Below are 20922 nucleotides of genomic sequence, written 5' to 3'. Positions count from 1 at the left end.
GCCGCCGGAGCCAGCTCCTCCGGGTAAATCCCAAGGGGTTACCCCGGCCAGGTCCGGTGTTGTGCCGGTAAGAAGTCTGCTCCGACAGCTTCTGGCATTTTTAAAAAGTATCCCAGGGGCACGGTAAGGGTCGGAGATGTTTAGTCTATTTAATTTCTGACTATATAAAACGATTTCTTCTGTTTTAAAGTGTGAAGTAAACTCCGACGAAGTAAAATCCAAGCGGATCCCGTTCATGTTCATGGTTACATCCGTGTTTGTTTACCTTTTTTGCATGCCAAAATGGCGTCCACTAACTGAGAGTCACGTGGGGTCCGGAGCTCTATGGTCACAGGCAGGTGTGTGTTTTACTTTTCACCAAAAGATCAACAAATAGCTAGTTTTGGGTGTTTCACACACACTTGAGGGCTCGACTGGGGGTGACTCATCAGCCTTAGCTACCCCAGCACCAGACTTGTTCCTCACACACATCATTCAGTCTCCCAAAGCACACAGTCTTAATGTCCTGCTGCGGGTTTCTGTCACCGTGCTTGATGTAGCCACCGTCCTTTTGTCCTTCGTCTCAGATGGAGGTTGTCCCACTCCGATGATCTCAGTTTTATCAGCTGTCTCTGTGGACTTTCTTTGACCCTTTGTCTTTTCTCCATACAGCATGATGAATTAAACCACACCTCTTCCAGCTTTAACGGTGAGTTTTGTTCTTCTGATAATCCTAAAATCAGTCTCTTATTGGTGTTTGTTGCTGATGAATTTCACACAGCTTAATATTTCCCTGCTTCAGGTCTGGAGTGTAAGACGGAGGTGGGTGCGTCATCCTGCATGCTCACGCCCACAGCTTCCCCGAGAGACTCCAGCCTGTCTGAGGAGAGAGGGATTAGTGATAGCAGCGGAGGGTGAGAGCGTGGTTTCAAACACAAACAACAGCATTTCTCTCTATTCTAATCAGCACAAATGTTTAGTTTCAATTGTTGTAGGAGCTTTTATAGAAGAAATAGGTTACAGAGAGAAGAAAAAAATTCTAAAGTTTTATGAAATAAAGTTGGTTTTAAATGTTAAATTCAAAATTTTCAAGCTTAATCTGAATTTATATTTGTATGTTATTAATTTCCTCTGGTTAACTGGGATAAGTAGGACCTCATATACAGGACAAACAAACTGGTTAATGAATATTTTAAAGTTCTAAACAAAGAAATCTAAACATACTTCATAGAAATAAAAAGATTTTCTAGATGAAAATATAAAATATGTTACAGACCGCAAAGTGTGCCTGAATGATGATGCTATTAACAGCTATTTTTTATGACTTTTGCACTCTGTAGTCCTGATTTTCAGCCCAAACGTAAAGGTGCATTATGCAGAAATGAAGTAAAAATGGCATCCAGTAATAAAAATTGGTTCCTCCAACCATTTTAAACAACTCTGGAGCTTTTTGCCAGTCGTCGTCAAATTACAGTTGTTTGCGCTGCAGTATTAGCTCGCAGGAGACACGGCACCCCCACACTCACTGATGGTAAACAGTAGTTATGTCCCTCCTCCCTTTATTTTGAATGAAGAAAAACGGACAATCCCCGCAGCCTGCTGGATATGAAACATGTTTCAGTTTAACCTTCCTTCCAAAATGCATAACATTAGACTCTTTTGGGATTTCATCTCTGTAAAAATATCATTATATTCTTACATACTGCACTTTAACATGCTGACATTTTTTTTAGAATGAATATCAAGGTAAATAATTTATAAAAAGCCACAAGCAACACCACAAAGGTTGAAGAAATCAAAAAGGTGTGGAGGTAAAAAAACAGAAATGATTAAATAAATTAAAAAGAAAGCAATGAAATTTTAAATGTCTCAAGCGTCATAACTAATATAATTAAAACAAAAATAAATTGTATATTGAAAAAAATAATCAATTCATTTTGTACTAACATTAACAACATAATGTTTTCATGTATTTAATGTAATAATGTAACAACAAAAAACAAAACAGCTTGAAATGCTCCATGCCATACATAGTGTCTCCACCAAGGGGCAGAAAACATGCATACAATTTAATACAAAAGGCTTTCAAGGAAAGTTCCAATCCTGTTACAGAGATAGGGCTTAGAAACTTGGAAAGACATTTACTCTCTCTCTCTCTCTCTCTCTCTCTCTCTCTCTATATATATATATATATATATATATATATATATATATATATATATACATATAGAGAGAGAGAGATGTACTAGACCCACGGACCTTAGGGTTAGAGCTGGAGTTTAGGGTTAGAGGCTAATATATATATATATATATATATATATATATATATATATATATATATATATATATATATATATATATATATATATATATATATATATTTATTTATTTATTTATAAGGGATGTCCCGATCCGATCACATGACCGGAAATCGGCCCTGATCACGTGGTTTCAGACTGATCGGGAACTCGGGCTTTACTTCCCGATCCAGACTCAGATACTGGGTTCAAATTACAGGAGAGCAACTTGTTCTCCTTAAAGGTTGTCAGGCTCCCCTGATGCCCTTACCTTACACACCCAGAAGGAGCACAAAAAAGATCCAGTTTCTACCTATATTATATTATTTATATGGACTCAGCGTAGCGGGGATTCTTTTGAGGAGAGCAGCAGGCAGACCGCTGATTATTCGTGAACTCCAGCTGCGTTCTGCACGCGGCCACAGTAAAATTTTCTAAGTTTGTAAGTGGCGTCACCAAAAATATACAATTAAAATACAGTCATTCGTGTCCGTTCATTTTCTCTGTGGTAAGTTCTGTCTGTATTTGAGCATGATGTGTGGACGCGCTTGCGCTGCCCCCGCTGCAGCGCTCGTCGCTGGCACAGCCGGGCAGCACGGCGCACACTCCGCTTTTTTTGCGGTCAATAGATCAATTTGATCTGCTAGTTAAAAAGTTACTTGTGAGGTGAAAAAGATGGGAGCAGACAGGAGTTTTTCTGGAGGACTGGGAGATGCAGGAAGATCAGAGAGACAGGACAGGAAGATAGAAAGAAAGAAGAAAGAAAGAAAATATCATTTCTATAGCACCTCTCAAGATAAAAATCACGAGGCGCTTCACAAAAACAAAAAATGTAAAAATATAAAAACGAATTTAGAAAATTGTTAAAAAATAAATTTAAAATGAGCAAAAATAAAACAGACAATTGTGATTAAAAAATGTTAAGAAAGAGAGAGAGAGAATAGGAAAGAGGGAAATCAGTGGATCCTGAGGAAGATGGAATAGGTGGGGAGAGCAGAATAAAGAGAGGTTGGTGAAGGTCGCACAAAAGCCAGCTTGAACAAGTGAGTCTTCAGCTGCTTTTTAAAGGAGACCAACGAGTCCACTGATCTCAGGCTCAGGGGGAGAGAGTTCCAGAGTCTGGGGGCCACAGCAGCAAATGATCTGTCACCTTTGGTCTTTAGCCTGGTGCTGCACAACCAGTAGGCTTTGATCACTGGACCTCAGGGACCTGCTGGGGGTGTAGGGACTAAGAAGATTACCAATGTAAGATGGTGCTTGTCCATGTAAGGCCCTATAGACCAGAACCAGGATCTTGAAATGAACTCTGAAGTTGACTGGCAGCCAGTGAAGCTGGAGGAGAAGCGGGGTGATGTGGGTGTGTTTGGAGGACTTGGTCAGAAGCCAAGCACAGGCGTTCTGAACCACCTGTAGACGGTTCAGGGAGGTTCTGCTCAGACACGTGAAAAGAGAGTTACAGTAGTCTAAGTGTGAGGAGATGAAGGTGTGGATAACTGTTTCAAGTTCAGAGTGGGACAGAATGGGACTCAGCTTTGCAATGTTCCTGAGATGGAAGAAGGAAGAGCAAACAAGAGAACTGACATGAGAATTCAGGGTGAGAGCTGGGTCAAAGGTCACGCCAAGATTCCTGATGGAAGGCTTGGTGTGGGAAGCAAGCTGACCAAGAGAGTCTCTGACTTTGGGAACCAGCTTGTTTGGGGCACAGATGAGGATCTCAGTCTTATCTTCATTCAGCTGAAGAAAGCTCCCAGCCATCCAGGTTTTGATAGAGTCTAAGCAGGTGTGTAACAGCTGCAGCTTAGACATCTCATGGGGCTTAAAGGAGATGTACAGTTGGATGTCATCTGCATAAAGATGGTAGGAGATTCCTTTGAAGGAGCTCAGGATGTGCTGAAGAGGAAGCAGATAGAGGATGAAGAGCAGAGGCCCCAGCACAGAACCTTGTGGGACACCATGGGTAAGAGAGGTGGTGGAGGATCTACATTTGGAGACAGCCACAGAAAAGGAGCACTCAGAATTGTAAGAGGAGAACCACCCCAGAGCAGTTCCTGATAGGCCTACCCAGTCTCTCAGCCTCTCCAGCAGCAGGTGATGGTCAACAGTGTCAAAGGCTGCAGTCAGGTCCAGCAGGACCAGAACAGAACAGTCCCCTGCATCACTGTGATTCAGAAGGTCATTAGAGACCCTAAGAAGAGCTGTTTCAGTAGAATGAGCTCTACGAAAACTTGACTGGAAGCTATCATAGATGTTATCTTCATCAAGAGCAGCTGTGAGTTGTTTAGCCACAACTTTTTCCAAGATCTTGGAGATGAACGGAAGTTTAGAGATGGGTCTGAAGCTGCTATGGAGAGAGGGGTCAAGACTCGGTTTTTTAAGAAGCGGGTGGATTACAGCGTTCTTAAAGTAAGCAGGGACCTGACCAGAGAAGCATTAATTATAGAGAGCACGCTGGGACCGATGGACTGAAGAGCACTTTTAAATAAAGATGAGGGTAAGATGTCGAGGGGGCATGCAGAGGTCTTCATAGAGTTAACTAGTTTGGTTAACTCAGACAAAGAAACAGGAGCAAAGCTATCTGGGATGATGGGCCTGGTTGGAGTCGGGAGAGGCAGCGATAAGGCTGAAGGAGAGAAGCTAGATCTAACCTTATTGACTTTGTCCACAAAGAAAGACAGAAAGTTCTCACAGTCTGTAACAGAGTGGATGGAGGCTGTAGGAGAGGCAGGAGAGATGATGCTGCTGATGGTGTTAAACATACATAAAACCGCGTGTGTGTGTGTGTGTGTGTGTGTGTGTGTGCGTGCGTGCGTGCGCGCGCGCGCGTGCGTGCGTGCGTGTGTGTGTGTGTGTGTGTGTGTCTGCTCTGTCTGCTCGATCAGTCGTGGAGGATGGCTGCTTATACTGAGCCGGGACTCTCTGGAGGTTTCTTCCTGTTAAAAGGGAGTTTTCCTCTCCACTGTCGCGTTATGCTTGCTTGGTATGAGGATTGCTGTATAGTCTAGTCACTGACACCAGTCAGTGACTTGATGCAATTTGCTGGGTTCCTTATATAGGAAACATTATTTCTGATTGGCTTAATGAACTGACCTGAATTGGAATTTTTATTATGTGAAGTGCCTTGAGACGACTCTTGTCGTGATTTGGCGCTATATAAATAAACTTGAATTGAATTGAATTGAAAAACAGCACCTTGGGGTTCCCTTTGCTCTGGGACACCAGGTTGGAGAAATAGGAAACCCTTGCATCTCTGACTGCAGAGTTAAAGGATGTCAGAAGATCCTTTAGGTGCAGCAGATGGACGTGGAGATGGGTTTTCTTCCACAAGCGCTCAATTTTTCTGCATTGGCGCTTCAGGCTGCGAAGGCTGTCATTAAACCAGGGAGTAGGGTTCACTGCAGGAACTGATCTGGTTCTGACAGGACAGATGTTTTCCAGAATGGAAAGGCAGTGCTCATTAAACTGAGAAGTTAAGGAATCTGGGTCGTTATCAGAAGAACAGGGTGGATTAAAAGCAGCAGAAAAATTGCTAGCTGTGCTCTCATTAAGCAAACGAGAACTAACCATACGGCGAGCAGGAGGTGGGGATGCAGAAACTGACAAGTTAAAGAAAATGCAATGGTAATCTGAAATATAAACGTCCTCAGGACAAACACTGTCAGCATTTAGACCCAGGGTAAAAACAAGGTCCAGAGTGTGCCCCCTGGTGTGTGTGGGGCCAGAAACATGCTGGGTAAAGCTGAAGGAGTCCATAAGGCTGGAGAAATTCATGGCAAAGTGATCAGAGGGATCATCAATGTGGATGTTAAAATCACCAACAATCACCAGTCTGGACAGCTTCACAGTGGAGGATAGAAAGTCACTAAATTCCTGAAGGAAAGAACCGTTTGGACCAGGTGGACGATAGACCACAGCACAGTAGAACGGGACCTTACACCCGACTTTAATCAGCTGCAGTTCAAGGGAAGCAAAGCGACCAGAGGTTGTAGAGCTACATGGAAGATGGTCTCTGAAAACAACAGCTAGGCCTCCACCACGACCAGAATCCCGAGGCTGGCTAAGAAAAGAATAACCACTCGGGCAGAGTTCAATCAGACCAGAATAATCAGATGTTTGCTGCCAAACTTCGGTCAGAAACAGAAAATCCAGGTTTTTAGAGAGAATTAGATCATTGAGCAGGAAGGACTTATTGTTAACAGAGCGGGTATTTAATAGAGCCATGCTGAGTGAGGTGGAGGAATCAGAAACTACAGAAACTGCTGGAGTTAGTGGAAGTAAATTAGCAGGATTAGATCCACGGTGTTTATCAAAACCACTTATGGAGGGAACAGGAGGAGAAACCACCCAGAAAATAGGAAAATAAAAACCAAGAAAACAAAACAAAGTTCTTAAAAAAATAAAATGTAGGTAGATTTATCCCACTACACGTTTGCACCTGTATAAAGCAATAATTTATCAGCATCGTCCAGGAGTCGTCCAGGAGGCATCCTGACCAGATGACCGAGCCACATCAACTGGCTCCTCTCAATGTGGAGGAGCAGCAAATCTACTCCAAGCCCCTCTCGGATGACAGAGCTTCACACCATATCTCTAAGGGAGAGCCTAGCCACTCTGCGTAGAAAACTCATTTTGGCCGCTTGTATCTGTGATGTCGTTCTTTCGGTCACTACCCAAAGCTCGTGACCCTAGGTGAGGGTAGGAACGTGGATCGATCAGTATATCGAGAGCTTTGCCTTCTGACTCAGCTCTCTCTTCACCACGACAGACCGGTACAACGCCCGCATCACTGCAGATGCAGCACCAATCCTCCTATCGATCTCACGCTCCAGTTTTCCCTCACTCGTGAACAAGACCCCGATATACTTAAACTCCTCCACTTGGGGCAGGACCTCATCCCTGAACTAGAGAAGGCATTCTACCCTTTTCGTATCAAGACTTATGTGTGTGTGTGTGTGTATATATATATATATATATATATATATATATATATATATATATATATATATATATATATATATATATATATATATATATATATATATATGTACACACACACACACACACACACATGTATATATATGTGTGTGTGTGTGTGTGTATATATATATATATATATATATATATATATATATATATACAAACACACACACACACACACACATGTATATATATATGTGTGTGTGTGTGTGTGTGTGTGTTTTCACCAACAATTTTTCAAATGAATTACTACTGGTAATGTAAGACAAAATAAATCTATGTGAAAAACTATCCTGTCATGTTCCTGTTGCTAGCAAATATAAACCTCCAAATATTTATGGCTATATAGCTTTATGCATGACATAAAACACACTTAAAAAATAAATAAATAAAATTATTAAGAATTTGAACCTTTAACAGACATTTAACATTAGATAATTAAATAAAATCCTTAAAATTAATCACGTTATCATTTCTAAGAATATGATAATGTAGTGGATAAATCATGAAAGTGTCTCTTGTGAGTTTTGTAATGATCTAACCATCTTTGTTTTGTTAGACATATGAAGTTTGAAGGCCTCAGAGGGAGTCCAGTGGACTGGACCGTGTCTGATGTGGTCACATATTTCACAGATGCTGGTTTCCCTGAGCAGGCTGCAGCCTTCAGGACACAGGTGAGGCTGTTTTCCTCTGAACAACCACCAGAGGGCGCATTGGACAGGCTCACAAATGTTCTAGCCATCGTTTCTAGCTCACACACCTCTCGCTCCATTCACGGATTTGCTCTCACATTAGGAAATCGATGGGAAGTCTCTCCTCCTCATGCAGCGCAATGATGTGTTGACTGGGCTGTCAATCAAACTGGGCCCCGCCCTCAAGATCTATGAGCGTCATGTAAAGGTTCTGCAGAAAACACACTTTGAGGATGATGACTGCTGCTAACACAGAAACCACATGCAGACTGTTATTTAGATCAGATAATATGATAATGCTTGCATGATATGTAACACACACACACACACACACACACACACACACACACACACACACAGAGTAGTTTAGAATCCTCTATAGTTGAATGACGCAGAGATGTGGCTGGATTTTCTAGACAGCAATGATTTTTCTTCCACACGAAGCACAAATGTCAGATGAAAAAGTGTAATCTCACACAATATTTTCACATGCACAGATTCAAAATAGCAATGCAGTTTGTTTTCTTTATTAACAATGCAGCACTTTTTAATTGTCATAGCTCTCATGGTAGTGTCTGACCTCCACAGTTTTGCTGGGATCAGCGTGGATTCACAGTAATTTTTGAGGTTTCTCATGTTTGGGTGTGTGTTTACCTGTGTAGAGCTGATTCCCATCAATCTAGACCACTTTGACACTTTTGTCAGAGGCTCCAGTAAAATTTGCTCAGATTAAGTGCAGCTTTTTCTAATTTAGTGCAGCTTTTACAAGCTCCCTGCAAAAACTATAACAGTTTGCAATAATTTATGTTTTTCTTTAAGTATACTAAAGTTTATTGAACATGAGAGCTTTAAAACTGTGCATCAATCAGCTGAAAATCATAATGATCAATTATCAAGTAAATTAGCTTTAAAAAACTGTTTTTGGCCAGTTTACTAAAAATACACTAATAATGACATCGCTGCAGCACCAGGAGTTACAATACCTTCGTAAAAGTGCCCCAAGAAGCACAAAACAACTCTATTTTGGTTCTTTTTTTTTATATAGTTGATGTTTAATTTTCTAGTTTCCCACACATTCTGCAAAGGAAGTCAACTTTATTTAACTAATTAAGTCTCAACCTGACATGAGCATGACAATAAGGACACAAAGCTGGACTTTATTCATCCAGATCAGATGATGTTCAGGTTAGACACCTGTTCAGGTTGGGGAATAGAAAAAAGATCACTTTTAAATCTGTAAACCTTTTTCATTTGTGCATCTGATCAATTTAGAGCTCTTAAAAATACCTAATTGGTCATCAGTGCTTGTTGGCATGGTAACAATCAAACGATTTCTAAACTTTAGAAACAGGCTGCTACCTTTATTCTCTTTTATGAACTATTATTGACTTTTTCTTCGGCATCGATGGGCTGGAGCGGTCTGGATTGGGAGGCAGAGTGAGCTGTGATGCATTTAGAAGCATGCTGGAGATTCAGAACTTCTAATAATCAGGTGTTGATGGATGAAAACGCTGTTTAACGATATAGCGGGTGATAAATGCACAGATTCATTACGATGTTAATAACCATCTTCTTGGGCTGGATGTGGGAATTTAAGAGAGCCAGGGTCCATCAGATGTCAAATATGTATCCTTTGCATGCAGTTAGAGTCAGAGTTGTACTGCAAGCTTTTGCTAAATCGTTATTTCAAATGTTGAAATTGCAATATAAATAACTTGTGCAGCCCTGGTGTACCTTAGTGTAGCATCTCCATATATCTCTGTATGAAAATCACCAGCTAACTGAACAGAAATCAGCAGAACAATCAACTTTTTGTCATAAAATATGTATTTATACTGAAACGTTCTCATTTAACATGTATAAATTATAATCTCTATCTTTAAAAAGATTCTACAGGATCAGATGAATCTCATTGTTTTATTGTTTTGTGTTGATGGAATGAGCAGAAAATACTTTTATTTTATGCTTACAGCACATTCCAAGCTTTGCACTTCAAAAAGTTTTTGATTGGTTTAATTAAATTTCTATGAACTGTTTAAATTACATAATCTGTTTTTTTAACCTTCTCTACCTCCTCCTTTTATTCTTTCACCCACAAACAAAATGAACTTTATTTTTTCACATCTTAATGTTTTTTTTAAATGTTTTTGTCATTTTAGCTTTTTGTTGTAATTTGTTAAACCTGTTTGTTGGGAGCTGTTGTGTTTTTTTCTGGTTCTCCCTAGCGGGAATGTGCAGAACTCCCCGTCTGCTCGTCGCCTGTTATTTGTTTTAAATGAATTGGATTTAGTAATAAAAGCGAAAATTAAAACGTGTGTGTGGATGTTTATTTTGTATTGATTTTATGTTGTCATTTTGCAAGTCATCCTCCATGTTTGTGTTTCTTTGTTTCTTCGCTGTGGTTTAGAAAAGACGGGACTGATCCCGAGGCTGAGACACAAACACAAAGGAAGCATTTTTTTTAATTGAATTTATTTTCTAACATGAATATTTAACACCAGTTAGGAGCAGCTAGGCTCTCGTCTGTGAGTAGCAGGAGTAGGAGGAAATATCACACAGTATCTGGTTTGGGCCACTCTCCAAGGTAAGTGCAAGGCATTTGTGTGTGTGTATGTGTGTGTGTGTGTGTGTGTGTGTGTGTATGTGTGTGTGTGTGTGTGACAGGGTTATAATAAGACAGAGAAGCAGATGGGCATATTTATACCTCCTCTGATAAACAGACGAGCTGCAGCTCCTGCATACATGGTGGCTGAAAACAAGTGAGGAAAAAAGACAACAGAACCTTGGGGGGGGGGGGGCTCGGCAGACTCAACCCTCACCGAGGCCAATCAGATCAGACGGAATCGGAAAGCTTTGAGCCACACAGGCTCGGATATTGAATAATCTGAAGAAAAACACTCCAAGAAGGTGAAGAGGACAGGAAAACATGCCAGGCTCTGGTGGGGCAGAGTGAGTGAAACAGCTGCACGTGCACCTACTTACACATATTTTATCACACAAGCAGCTTTTTGACACTGTAATGTGCTAATGATAGATCTCCCATTAATGAGGAGATCAGACCATTAAAGCAGCCCAAACTCAAACAGAAAACCACGGGTTAAAGGTCACCAGGTGACAAACTCACCAACAACAGCCTCTTGTTTATTTGTTCATTTGACATTGTAAACTTTTTAAATGTAAATAAAAAAGAAAACAAGGGTAAAGCAGTAGGATTCCCTTTAGATTCCCCACCTGCATGTCCCTGCTCCAGACCTTTAAAAAACTGACATGTTTTAATCGTGATGAAAAGTTGCTGTTTGAACCAAACGGATTCTAAATACAGCACAGCGTCACATGCGGAAACTGGAGATGGGCGTGCATGTGAACGTCTCAATGTGCTTCTTGTTTGGAAGTCTAAAGGGAGAAGACTTCTCCACCGCCATCCTGAAGCAGAAACACAGACCAAACAGACTAATCGTGGACGAAGCGCTAAATGAAGACAGCAGCATTGTCAGCCTGTCACAGGTGTGTGTGTGTGTGTGTGTGTGTGTGTGTGTGTGTGTGTGTGTGTGTGTGTGTGTGTACGAGAGGTGTGAATTCAGCCAGGATCTCTGCGTGTGTTTGTCCTTAGACATGTGTGCTTACTTTAGAACAAAACAGAGGAGCTGCAGCTCTTCCGTGGAGACACGGTGGTGCTGAAGGGACGAAAGCGGAGACAGACTGTGTGCATCATCTTGACCGAGGACAGCTGTGGGGATGAGAGGATTCGGATTAACCGAGTTACACGCAAAAACCTGCGTGTTCGGCTAGGTGATGTGATCAGGTACACAACTATGCAGTGAGAGTTCTGTGAAAATGACATAAACAATTAACATATCTGTAGCTAGCTATTAGAACAGCCTCAGTTCAAATAAACACAGACTCATTTGTATATTTTCAATGGAGCCCCACTTCGAAAAATTCAATATTGAAACCATTTCAATAAAGATTAATCCTGAAATCATTTTGTGTATTTCTAACATCTCAGCATCCACGCCTGCCCAGATATCAAGTATGGGAAAAAGATCCACATCCTCCCCATTGACGACACCATTGAGGGCCTGACCGGGAACCTCTTTGATGTTTTTATCAAGCCGTACTTCCTGGAGGCTTACCGGCCTGTACACAAAGGTTTGTGAAATGATGAAATACAGAATCACCTCCACGTTTTCCACTTCTGGATGTTTCTGGGGCTGTTTGTGTGTGTTACGTGTTTTGTCAGGAGACATCTTTATGGTGAGGGGGAGCATGAGGGCAGTGGAGTTCAAGGTGATAGTTACGGACCCCAGCCCTCACTGCATCGTTGCTCCAGACACCGTCATCTACTGCGAAGGAGAGCCAATCAAAAGAGAGGTCTGTGGTAGATTATTAGAAACGGGTTGCAGTACCTAATCTGACCACAGGATGTCACTATTTCCTCAAGCACATTTTGTTTCTTATGCTGAACCTTTTGCAGTGTAACTGCTCAACCTTTAACAGTCTTTTTTCTGATTCTTAAATCTAAACATAATTTGTGTATTTTAAGGGTGATTAGGCAGTTTTGGCTTGCGTTTAGCACCCCCTAGTGTCCGTTTAGTAGAACCAAAACAAAATGTATCTCCTTGCTGTGCATTGGTCTTTTTAACACCTTGATCTGAAAGCTGAAATGTCTCCCATCCTTCATTAGTGTCTCCAGGAGCGGTTCATCACTAAATTAGACAAATTAGCTGTGTTCATGATCTAAAACGTGCTGAAAACATACTGGAAGCAAACTGCAGAGCCAGGTATGTCAGCTCAATTTCAACAGGAACTAGACCGGCACTCAGAAGTTGCAAATGCGGTATTCTGGCCACAGAGGGCAGTGGGGTTCTCAGTGACATTACATTAACCCTTTGATGCATGAATTATGAAATCTTCAACCATGATTTTTTTAACAATTTTTTTCATTCGTCTTTAGGTGTGAATGAAACAAATTTCAACAAATATTTTTTGTAAAATTTTATAATTTACAAATAATTTATTACATATCCACCTCAGTGGACAGCGTGCATTCTGAGCATGAAATATGTTGGCTTGACTTGCTGAAGCTCAAATGGAGGGGCTCAAATGCAATAAAGTCTTCAACAGCTGTGCTTAATAGCAAAAACAAATAAATAACAATTTTGAGTACCTGTCCACTGTAGTGACCATTATGCATCAAAGGGTTAATCCTGTAATGGGTCATTTTAGCACCTATTGGCTCAAGAAAATGATACAGAAATATGAAAAAGTTGCCAAATATCCCTTCAGTCTGATCTAAATATATTAGCGTATTTTAATTTGGGAGTTACGTCATTTTAATGTTCAGCTACTCTTGCTAACAGAAAGCACATTGAATTACCTCTGTGTTTGACATGCGCTATACACATAAAGCTGCCTTGCCTTGCCTAATGAACGTCAATTCAAACATCAATGAATGTAAATATGCCAGATTACAGCAGGAAGGCTGATTCACATCTACAGTCTACAGCAGGTAACACAAAAACAATGTGGGACATTGATATTGGGCCAAATGTTCCTGCTGTCCTGTAACAGGATGAAGAGGAGAATCTGAATGACGTCGGCTACGACGACATCGGAGGCTGTCGGAAGCAGCTAGCTCAGATCAAAGAGATGGTGGAGCTTCCTCTCAGACACCCAGGGCTCTTCAAGGCTATAGGGGTTAAGGTATGGTGCTCCTAAACATGCACGAAGTGTGAAGTTCACTTCCAATTCTTAATGTTCTTTCATAATCTCTGTCAGCCACCCAGAGGCATCCTGCTTTACGGACCTGCAGGAACTGGGAAGACCTTAGTGGCCCGAGCTGTAGCCAATGAAACCGGGGCCTTTTTCTTCCTCATCAATGGTTAAGAGTTCATCCAGTCTTTTCTAATGAAGGGCTGAGTTTGGGCGGTGTTTAAAAATGTTCTGCGTCTAGGTCCGGAGATCATGAGCAAGCTGGCAGGAGAGTCAGAAAGCAACCTGAGGAAGGCGTTTGAGGAGGCAGAGAACAACGCTCCCGCCATCATCTTCATCGATGAGCTGGATGCCATCGCACCCAAAAGAGAGAAGGTGAGCAGAAAACGTATGTCCAGTTTTAGAAATGTGTCTGCATTTCTGCAGAATCTTTATTCGGTTCTTCGTTAGACTCATGGGGAAGTGGAGAGGCGAATCGTGTCCCAGCTTCTCACCCTGATGGATGGCTTGAAGCAAAGAGCTCACGTGGTTGTCATGGCAGCAACAAACAGACCAAACAGCATTGACCCAGCTCTAAGACGCTTCGGTTAGTACAGCTATACTCACACACACATACCTGGATACTCCCACATGAGAGGTATTCAGTGATGTATCGATGATTTCCAGGTAGGTTCGATCGTGAGATCGACATCGGGATCCCTGATTCGACCGGAAGACTGGAAATCCTGCAGATCCACACCAAAAACATGAAACTGGCCGATGACGTCGACCTGGAGAAGGTGAGCTGTTGCTAAAACAAACATACAGTAGTTGCATTGCTGACAGTAACTAAAATTATCAATGCTTTTCCTTACTGTTTGAATGGTTGCACAATTCATGGAAGGTCGACAATTTCCTGACCCAAGAAAGCTGAGATGTCATTCGCAAATGAACAAGTAGCCTAAAAAATTATTGTCACATTAGTTTAGATTTATCTAATTTACTGCTTTGTTCCCAACAGTTACAATTTTTCTCTTGGTTTCTTTTAAACTCTTGGCTCAAACCAGTCAACTGAAAAACTGAGCAACTCCACCCCCGCTTGTCCCGGTGCGTTAACAGTCATGTTTTGTGCTTCCATCTGGATATTTGGATGCTAATTTAAGCTCTGCTGACCGTTTCTAAATGAACACCTGGTTTAAGCCAGTACTGATGAATAATGTATGCAGACTTATAGTCCAAGTATACAAGTCATCAAATCACATCTAGATTATTTTACTAATAAACAGCTTGTTAGACAAGTCACTCAGCCAAAGTGAGTAAATTACCAACAGCCATTGAGAACAAACCTAAAGTGAAAGTGTAGTAACAAAACTCAACATAAAGCTTAAAGTAAGTCAGCAGTTTCCTACTCCTCTGCCCTACTGGTCATCATAAACAACCCAACTGGTAGCTACTGCTAACAACAAGCTAACACTAACATGAGCCAACTAATACTAAAATAACCAGTGTACGACAAACAATATCATTACTTACAAGTCTAGTAACAAAAAAGCCAGGTCACCATCAGCCTCTTTAGGTCCCTCAAACTAGCGTAGGCTGCGCTGATGTTCACTTTGGTTTTAGCTCTTTGCTTCGCCTCCAAAGACATTACTCTCCTACTTTTACTTCCAGACTCCACCTTGTTGACAACAAGAAAAGCAAACTTATTTTTCTTCTTGTGCTTTTTATTGATGATCAGCCAACTGAAAACGCTAACCGCTAGCATTAAAGCTAACAGCAATAAAGCTAACAGCAGTAAAGCAAGAGTATCCCCAGACCTACCTGCTTCACAAAACTATCTATTGCAGCTTTCGGTGATCGGAAGGCTGCAGAATTGTGTCTAATATAATACTGGTCAAGTTTCTAATCCAACAATCACTGAGATCAATGTTAAAGCTCTAGCTTGAAGTTTGAAAAAACTATCTGCTGCTACTTTAACAGTCAGAGTTCATGAACCTCTCATCCCTGTTGGACTTTGATGCTAAGTCTTCTGCCTGAAGGAAGGGGGTGAATATTTGGTGGGCTGGATGCGTGGGTTCTGTTATTATTTCAGAAGCTTTGGTTCTGCGTCTCCTGACCCTCTAGAGAAGGGAAGATGTCTGCTTTTTGAGCAGATGAACCATCTCTTTCATCTTTGCCATTGATGATCAGGTTATTGCATAAGTTATGTAAGGCTGCGCAGAAATGATCAAAACAGGATAGAGTTTATAAGTGATCTGTGAGTTTTAACTTTTAGCTCTTAAAAAAACTTAATCGTTGGTGTGATGTAGATTCAAAATTCAGTCATGGACGAATTTAAATTGGAAAAACTGACGGATACCCTCTCAACCCTTTTACCCTCGGTTCTAATAAAGTTTGACAAACCATGTACAAGAGATGCCAAAGTGTCATGGTTTAATGATTTCAGATAATATGGACAAAGAAGCTCGTTCAGCGTCATCCAGGATGACGTCATACACAAATGCTCGTGTTTCTCTTCTGTTTTCCACGTGTGAAACTTTATTTATCATTCTTTGTGTCAGATCGCCTCAGAAACCCATGGCCACGTAGGCGCTGACCTCGCTGCGTTGTGCTCAGAAGCTGCTCTGCAGGCCATTAGAAAGAAAATGGCTCTCATAGATCTGGAGGATGAAACCATCGACGTGGACCTGCTCAACTCCCTAGCTGTCACCATGGATGACTTCCAAGTACGTAAGAAGCAGCATGCAGGCAGACTGAAGCTCTTCCACACCCTCTGTGTAAATTAAAGTGCTAAAAGATGAACATGTCTTCTTTTTCCTCTCTCAGTGGGCACTGAGTCAAAGTAACCCATCAGCTCTGAGAGAGACTGTAGTAGAGGTACCTCAAGTCAACTGGGAGGACATCGGAGGGCTGGACGAGGTCAAGAGAGAACTTCAAGAGCTTGTTCAGGTGGACGATTCAGAGACACATTCAAACCAGTGTCACGTTGAGAAGTGGAGGAGTAGGATCCGATGTGCAGATACCCAGAACGACACGGAGCAGGAGAGGATGTAAAATGAAACATCTTTATTAAGATGATGAGTCTAACGAAAACCAAGTGTAGTACGAAGCCAAAAATAGAGACCTGGGGGGGGAACGACAAACCAACGCTGACACGAAGCAATGAACCCACACCACACTGAGGCCTAGTCCACACGTAGCCGGGTTTTTTTAAACGAATATCCGCCCCTCCAAAAACTTGCATCCACACCACCTCGTTTAAAAAGAAAACTCTGTCCACACGTACCCGGATAAATACGTTGTTAAGGACATGCCAGACCTGTAGGCGGCAGTACTTCCCCCGTTCTTAACCTCGTCCTTCGTCTGTGGTCTTCCGCAAGGAGCAGTAATTCCGCTTGCAAAAACAAACAAGCAGAAAGCGCTTGGACAATTGATAAAGCGAGCGCAGCTCTGAGGGCATCCATGCTGTCGGCTAGTGTAAACACAGGTCGCACACGTGATGTCAGCATTTTTTTGTCGCGGAAAGTGACGTTGCGGACCTTAAAACTCCGGTTTTGTCCGTCCACACGCAGACACCCAAAACGGAGAAAACGCAGATCTTCACTTTGGCCGGAGTTTTTAAAAAGATCAGTTTTCGTGTGAAAAAACTCCCGTTTTCGTGTGGATGACAGGCCAGAACGTAGAAAAATATCTACGTTTTGGCAGATCCCCGGCTACGTGTGGACAGGGCCTAAGACGCAGACAGGGTTAAATACACTGGGGCAGGATGAGTGGGAGATGAGCTGCAGGTGCGTGGGGAGAGAAACCTAGTGAAATCAATTAACTAATCAGGGAGAAGAAAGTGAGCTAAGGAGGGGAAAATAACATGACTTAAGAATAAAAACAAAACCTAAAGACAAGAAGAGCAAGATAAATAACTAATGTTCTAAGGAGGGAGGAGAACTAAAAAACTGGTGGGGAAAGAAACACACTAAATTATTATTAAATATTTAAATGAAAAGCTGAACCTCTAGAAAAACTACAGAGGGGTGACTAGGGGAGACCAACGGGATCACAGGACCTGGGGGGGGGGGGGGGGACCTGGAGGGGCTGCAGACAAGGGGACACATGAGGAACACAAGGAACACATAAGGGGGTCCTAGAGGGGGATGGAGAACACAAGGAAACACATGAGGGAGACGCAGATGCAGACCATGACAACCAGAAAATTCTATACATCCCGTAACTAGTTTTCTTCCTTCGTCTTGTTGTCTATAGTACCCTGTCGAGTATCCTGATAAGTTCCTGAAGTTTGGGATGACCCCATCTCGTGGGGTTTTGTTCTACGGGCCTCCAGGTTGTGGGAAAACTCTCCTCGCAAAGGCCATCGCCAACGAGTGCCAAGCAAACTTTGTATCAATCAAAGGACCTGAGATGCTCACCATGTGGTTCGGAGAGTCCGAGGCCAACGTCAGAGATGTCTTTGATAAGGTGAGTGGACGTTTTGAGCTTCAAATGTTCCATTTCTCCATCTGAAACACTTTTCTCTGCCTCCAGGCCAGACAGGCAGCACCCTGCATCTTATTCTTTGATGAGTTGGACTCCATCGCTAAATCCAGGGGAGGCGGGGCTGGGGATGCAGGTGGTGCCGCTGACAGAGTGATCAACCAGATCCTCACGGAGATGGATGGCATGTCAGACAAAAAGAATGTTTTCATCATTGGTGCAACAAACAGGTCGACAATGCATTTTTATCCCTTTGTGGTCAAAAGATGGAAAATCATGCTGATTTCTCCAAATTGCTTTTCTCATCTCGCTAGACCGGACATCATAGACCCGGCCATCCTGCGACCAGGTCGTCTAGACCAGCTCATCTACATCCCACTGCCTGACAAACCTTCCCGCACAGCAATTCTTAAAGCAAACCTGCGCAAATCACCTGTTGCAAAAGTAGGTAGTACAAGAAAGTCTTTTGGAAGCAAAATGTAAAGAAATGATGAGTTTTGCAAGGTTTTCCAAGTAGTCTGGACTTCAGACTTTGATCCTGTTCAGATTTGTAATGGAGTATCACCCCTATTCCTCATCTGTAGGATGTGAATCTGGAATTCCTGTCTGGGATCACAGAGGGTTTTTCCGGAGCTGACCTGACAGAGATCTGCCAGCGGGCCTGTAAACTTGCCATCCGTGAGGCCATTGAGGCGGAGATCAAGGCTGAACGACAGAGGCAGAACCGACCAGGCATCCCGATGGTCCGCCATCACAGCTGCCCTCCAAGTTTTCCACATTAGCAAAGTCACAATCTCACATTCAAACCAGGCTGCGTGTGCTTAGTGCATAAAGAAATTGTGAAAGACCCACATTAAAATGAGCAAACCCTGTTCCAAAATACCCCTTGCTTTCTTTTCTGCAGGATGAGGACTTCGATCCCGTCCCGGAGATCAGGAAGGACCATTTTGAAGAGGCAATGCGGTTTGCCCGTCGCTCCGTCAGTGACAACGACATCCGCAAATATGAGATGTTTGCACAAACTCTGCAGCAGAGCCGGGGATTTGGAAACTTCAGGTACACAAGCTACAGACGACTTTGTTATAGATGTACATCTAGATCTAAACTCCAGAGCTTCCCCTTTAGGTTTCCTTCTGCAACTGGTACCCGGTCTGGAGGTCAGAGGTCAGGTTCTGGATCAGAGAGGTCGAGCCAGTACAGAGGGGAAGGTGATGACGAGCTCTACCAATAATAACCTACAAGCTGAAAGTATAACTGAAAATGAGCTGAAATGGGAACATGATCGATATTTGTTCCAGTGATTTAATGGAGTAAAACTCTGAAAAAACATTTTAATGATTATTTCTGATTACAATCAGTCACTCTGTGTTTTTCATTTAGGCTGAACATGAAATTAGTCTCCTACATCTATCTCCTGCATGAGCTTCTGATAGAGAATATACGGTGAAATGCTAGGATATGAAAAGCCTGGCTCACTCGCTTGGACTCACCCATCTTGGCTTACAATGGGGAAGGCTGTTGTTGGTTTAGCGTCCAGGAAACAGCATTTAACGTCTTGGTTAGCAGAAGCTAACATTAGCATTAGCAACTCAAAAACACAGCAGAAGCTCCTCAAGGCTTGTGTTATTTGTGTAGATAAAACATCAACATTGCAGGGAAACTGAGTCGGTGGTAGAGTTGCGTTGCTGTTAGCCAATCAAAGGCTAGATGTCCAAATATCGGGAAATAAGACTCCTAATCCTGCTGTCTGCTGCAACAGACTTGTCCATGCTGATTCAGGCGCTTCTGAGTGTTCTGCACCTTTAAGGTTTTTAAAATAACTCTATCAAGACCTTGATTTTATGGTAGTGCCTTTGGTCTACAGGTAACATTTGGAAATATAGCTGGGTCATATTTTCAGTAAATGCAATATTTAATTTAACTGTTATGAAGGTGATGTCAGACTCGTAGCAGAAGAGGTAGCCTCACTCTTATGTCAGAGCCTCTCCACTGACTTCCTGTTAGATTGAAGTTATATTTAAAATTCTTCTGCTTGCTTTTGTACAGCTGAATACTATTCTAACTCATCTTCTCTTACCCTGATTCTAGATGTTAGATCATCAGTGCCATTTATATATATATATATATATATATATATATATATATATGACAATTTTTTCAAATCACTAGCCCTTGGAGAAGAGCTGCTCCAAAATAAAATGTGTCTTGTGGGAACAGTTAGGTGCAACAAGCCAGAGCTGCCCCCACAGCTCTAGATGAGAAGCAGAGCGGTTCTGTCCTCCCTCTTCGCCTTCACCTCCACCACCACCGCGGTGAGATACATACTGAAGCACAGGCTTGCATGCACGCTTTTGCAGAAAATGTGGACAGGCTGTGTGCGAGGAGCACTCATCAGTTGTGTGCTTAACCTGCAGCTACTAGCTCTCTCTCTCTCTCTCTCTCACACACACACACACACACACGCACATGCACACACACCCTTTTTCTTTGTTCATGTGTTTTAATAAAGTAGTCAACTGGCCATCTTTGTAAGTGCATTTTTTTGTACTCAAAAGACTTTAACGTGAGTATTTTAGAAAATGTGACATCACACAAAAACTAAAAAATGAGCAAAAAATATTTTTATGCCTATTTGTGACACTCCAAGGCTGTGACAACTTACCCACAAAAAAGGTCATCTGGACATAACACACAAAAAATTATTTGATTTTTTCATTTTTTGTACAGTTTTCAAACTTCTGGTTTTGATAATAAACCTGGCAATAAAGGGGTTAAATCTGAGAAACACACACATATTTTATTAT

The 20922-nt window shown here is 42.0% G+C and overlaps 2 protein-coding genes across 2 annotated transcripts in view; both read left to right on the top strand.

Moving 5' to 3' along the window:
* Window positions 1–8336, top strand: part of samd1b (sterile alpha motif domain containing 1b) — a 45037-nt gene extending 36701 nt beyond the window's left edge. The window contains exons 4-7 of the mRNA XM_015974538.3: window positions 652–688; window positions 782–893; window positions 7810–7924; window positions 8046–8336. Of these exons, the coding sequence (XP_015830024.1) occupies window positions 652–688; window positions 782–893; window positions 7810–7924; window positions 8046–8192 (411 nt within the window). The 3' untranslated portion in view covers window positions 8193–8336. The remainder of the gene's footprint in view (window positions 1–651; window positions 689–781; window positions 894–7809; window positions 7925–8045) is intronic.
* Window positions 8337–10658: 2322 nt separating this feature from the next.
* On the top strand, window positions 10659–19472 carry zgc:136908. The gene is made up of 18 exons (XM_015974537.3): window positions 10659–10891; window positions 11335–11446; window positions 11572–11744; window positions 11949–12091; window positions 12183–12313; window positions 13514–13645; window positions 13721–13823; window positions 13896–14029; window positions 14105–14240; window positions 14321–14433; window positions 16195–16359; window positions 16460–16582; window positions 17891–18103; window positions 18170–18348; window positions 18433–18562; window positions 18703–18861; window positions 19023–19174; window positions 19244–19472. Exons 1-18 carry the CDS (start codon window positions 10869–10871, stop codon window positions 19347–19349), a joined length of 2427 nt encoding a protein of 808 aa, XP_015830023.1. The 5' UTR covers window positions 10659–10868; the 3' UTR covers window positions 19350–19472.
* Window positions 19473–20922: the final 1450 nt, after the last annotated feature.

This window comes from Nothobranchius furzeri, chromosome 4 (assembly GCF_043380555.1).
Source record: "Nothobranchius furzeri strain GRZ-AD chromosome 4, NfurGRZ-RIMD1, whole genome shotgun sequence".
Taxonomy (NCBI): domain Eukaryota; kingdom Metazoa; phylum Chordata; class Actinopteri; order Cyprinodontiformes; family Nothobranchiidae; genus Nothobranchius; species Nothobranchius furzeri.
This window is presented reverse-complemented; position numbering and strand designations above follow the sequence as displayed.

Excerpts from the sequence above, each read along its gene's own strand:
- zgc:136908 (XM_015974537.3), top strand. The coding sequence starts at position 10,869 with ATGCCAGGCTCTGGTGGGGCAGA. Across the intron at positions 14,241-14,320 it reads CCCAGCTCTAAGACGCTTCG|GTAGGTTCGATCGTGAGATC; the intron begins GTTAGTACAGCT and ends GATGATTTCCAG. Across the intron at positions 19,175-19,243 it reads CGGGGATTTGGAAACTTCAG|GTTTCCTTCTGCAACTGGTA; the intron begins GTACACAAGCTA and ends CTTCCCCTTTAG.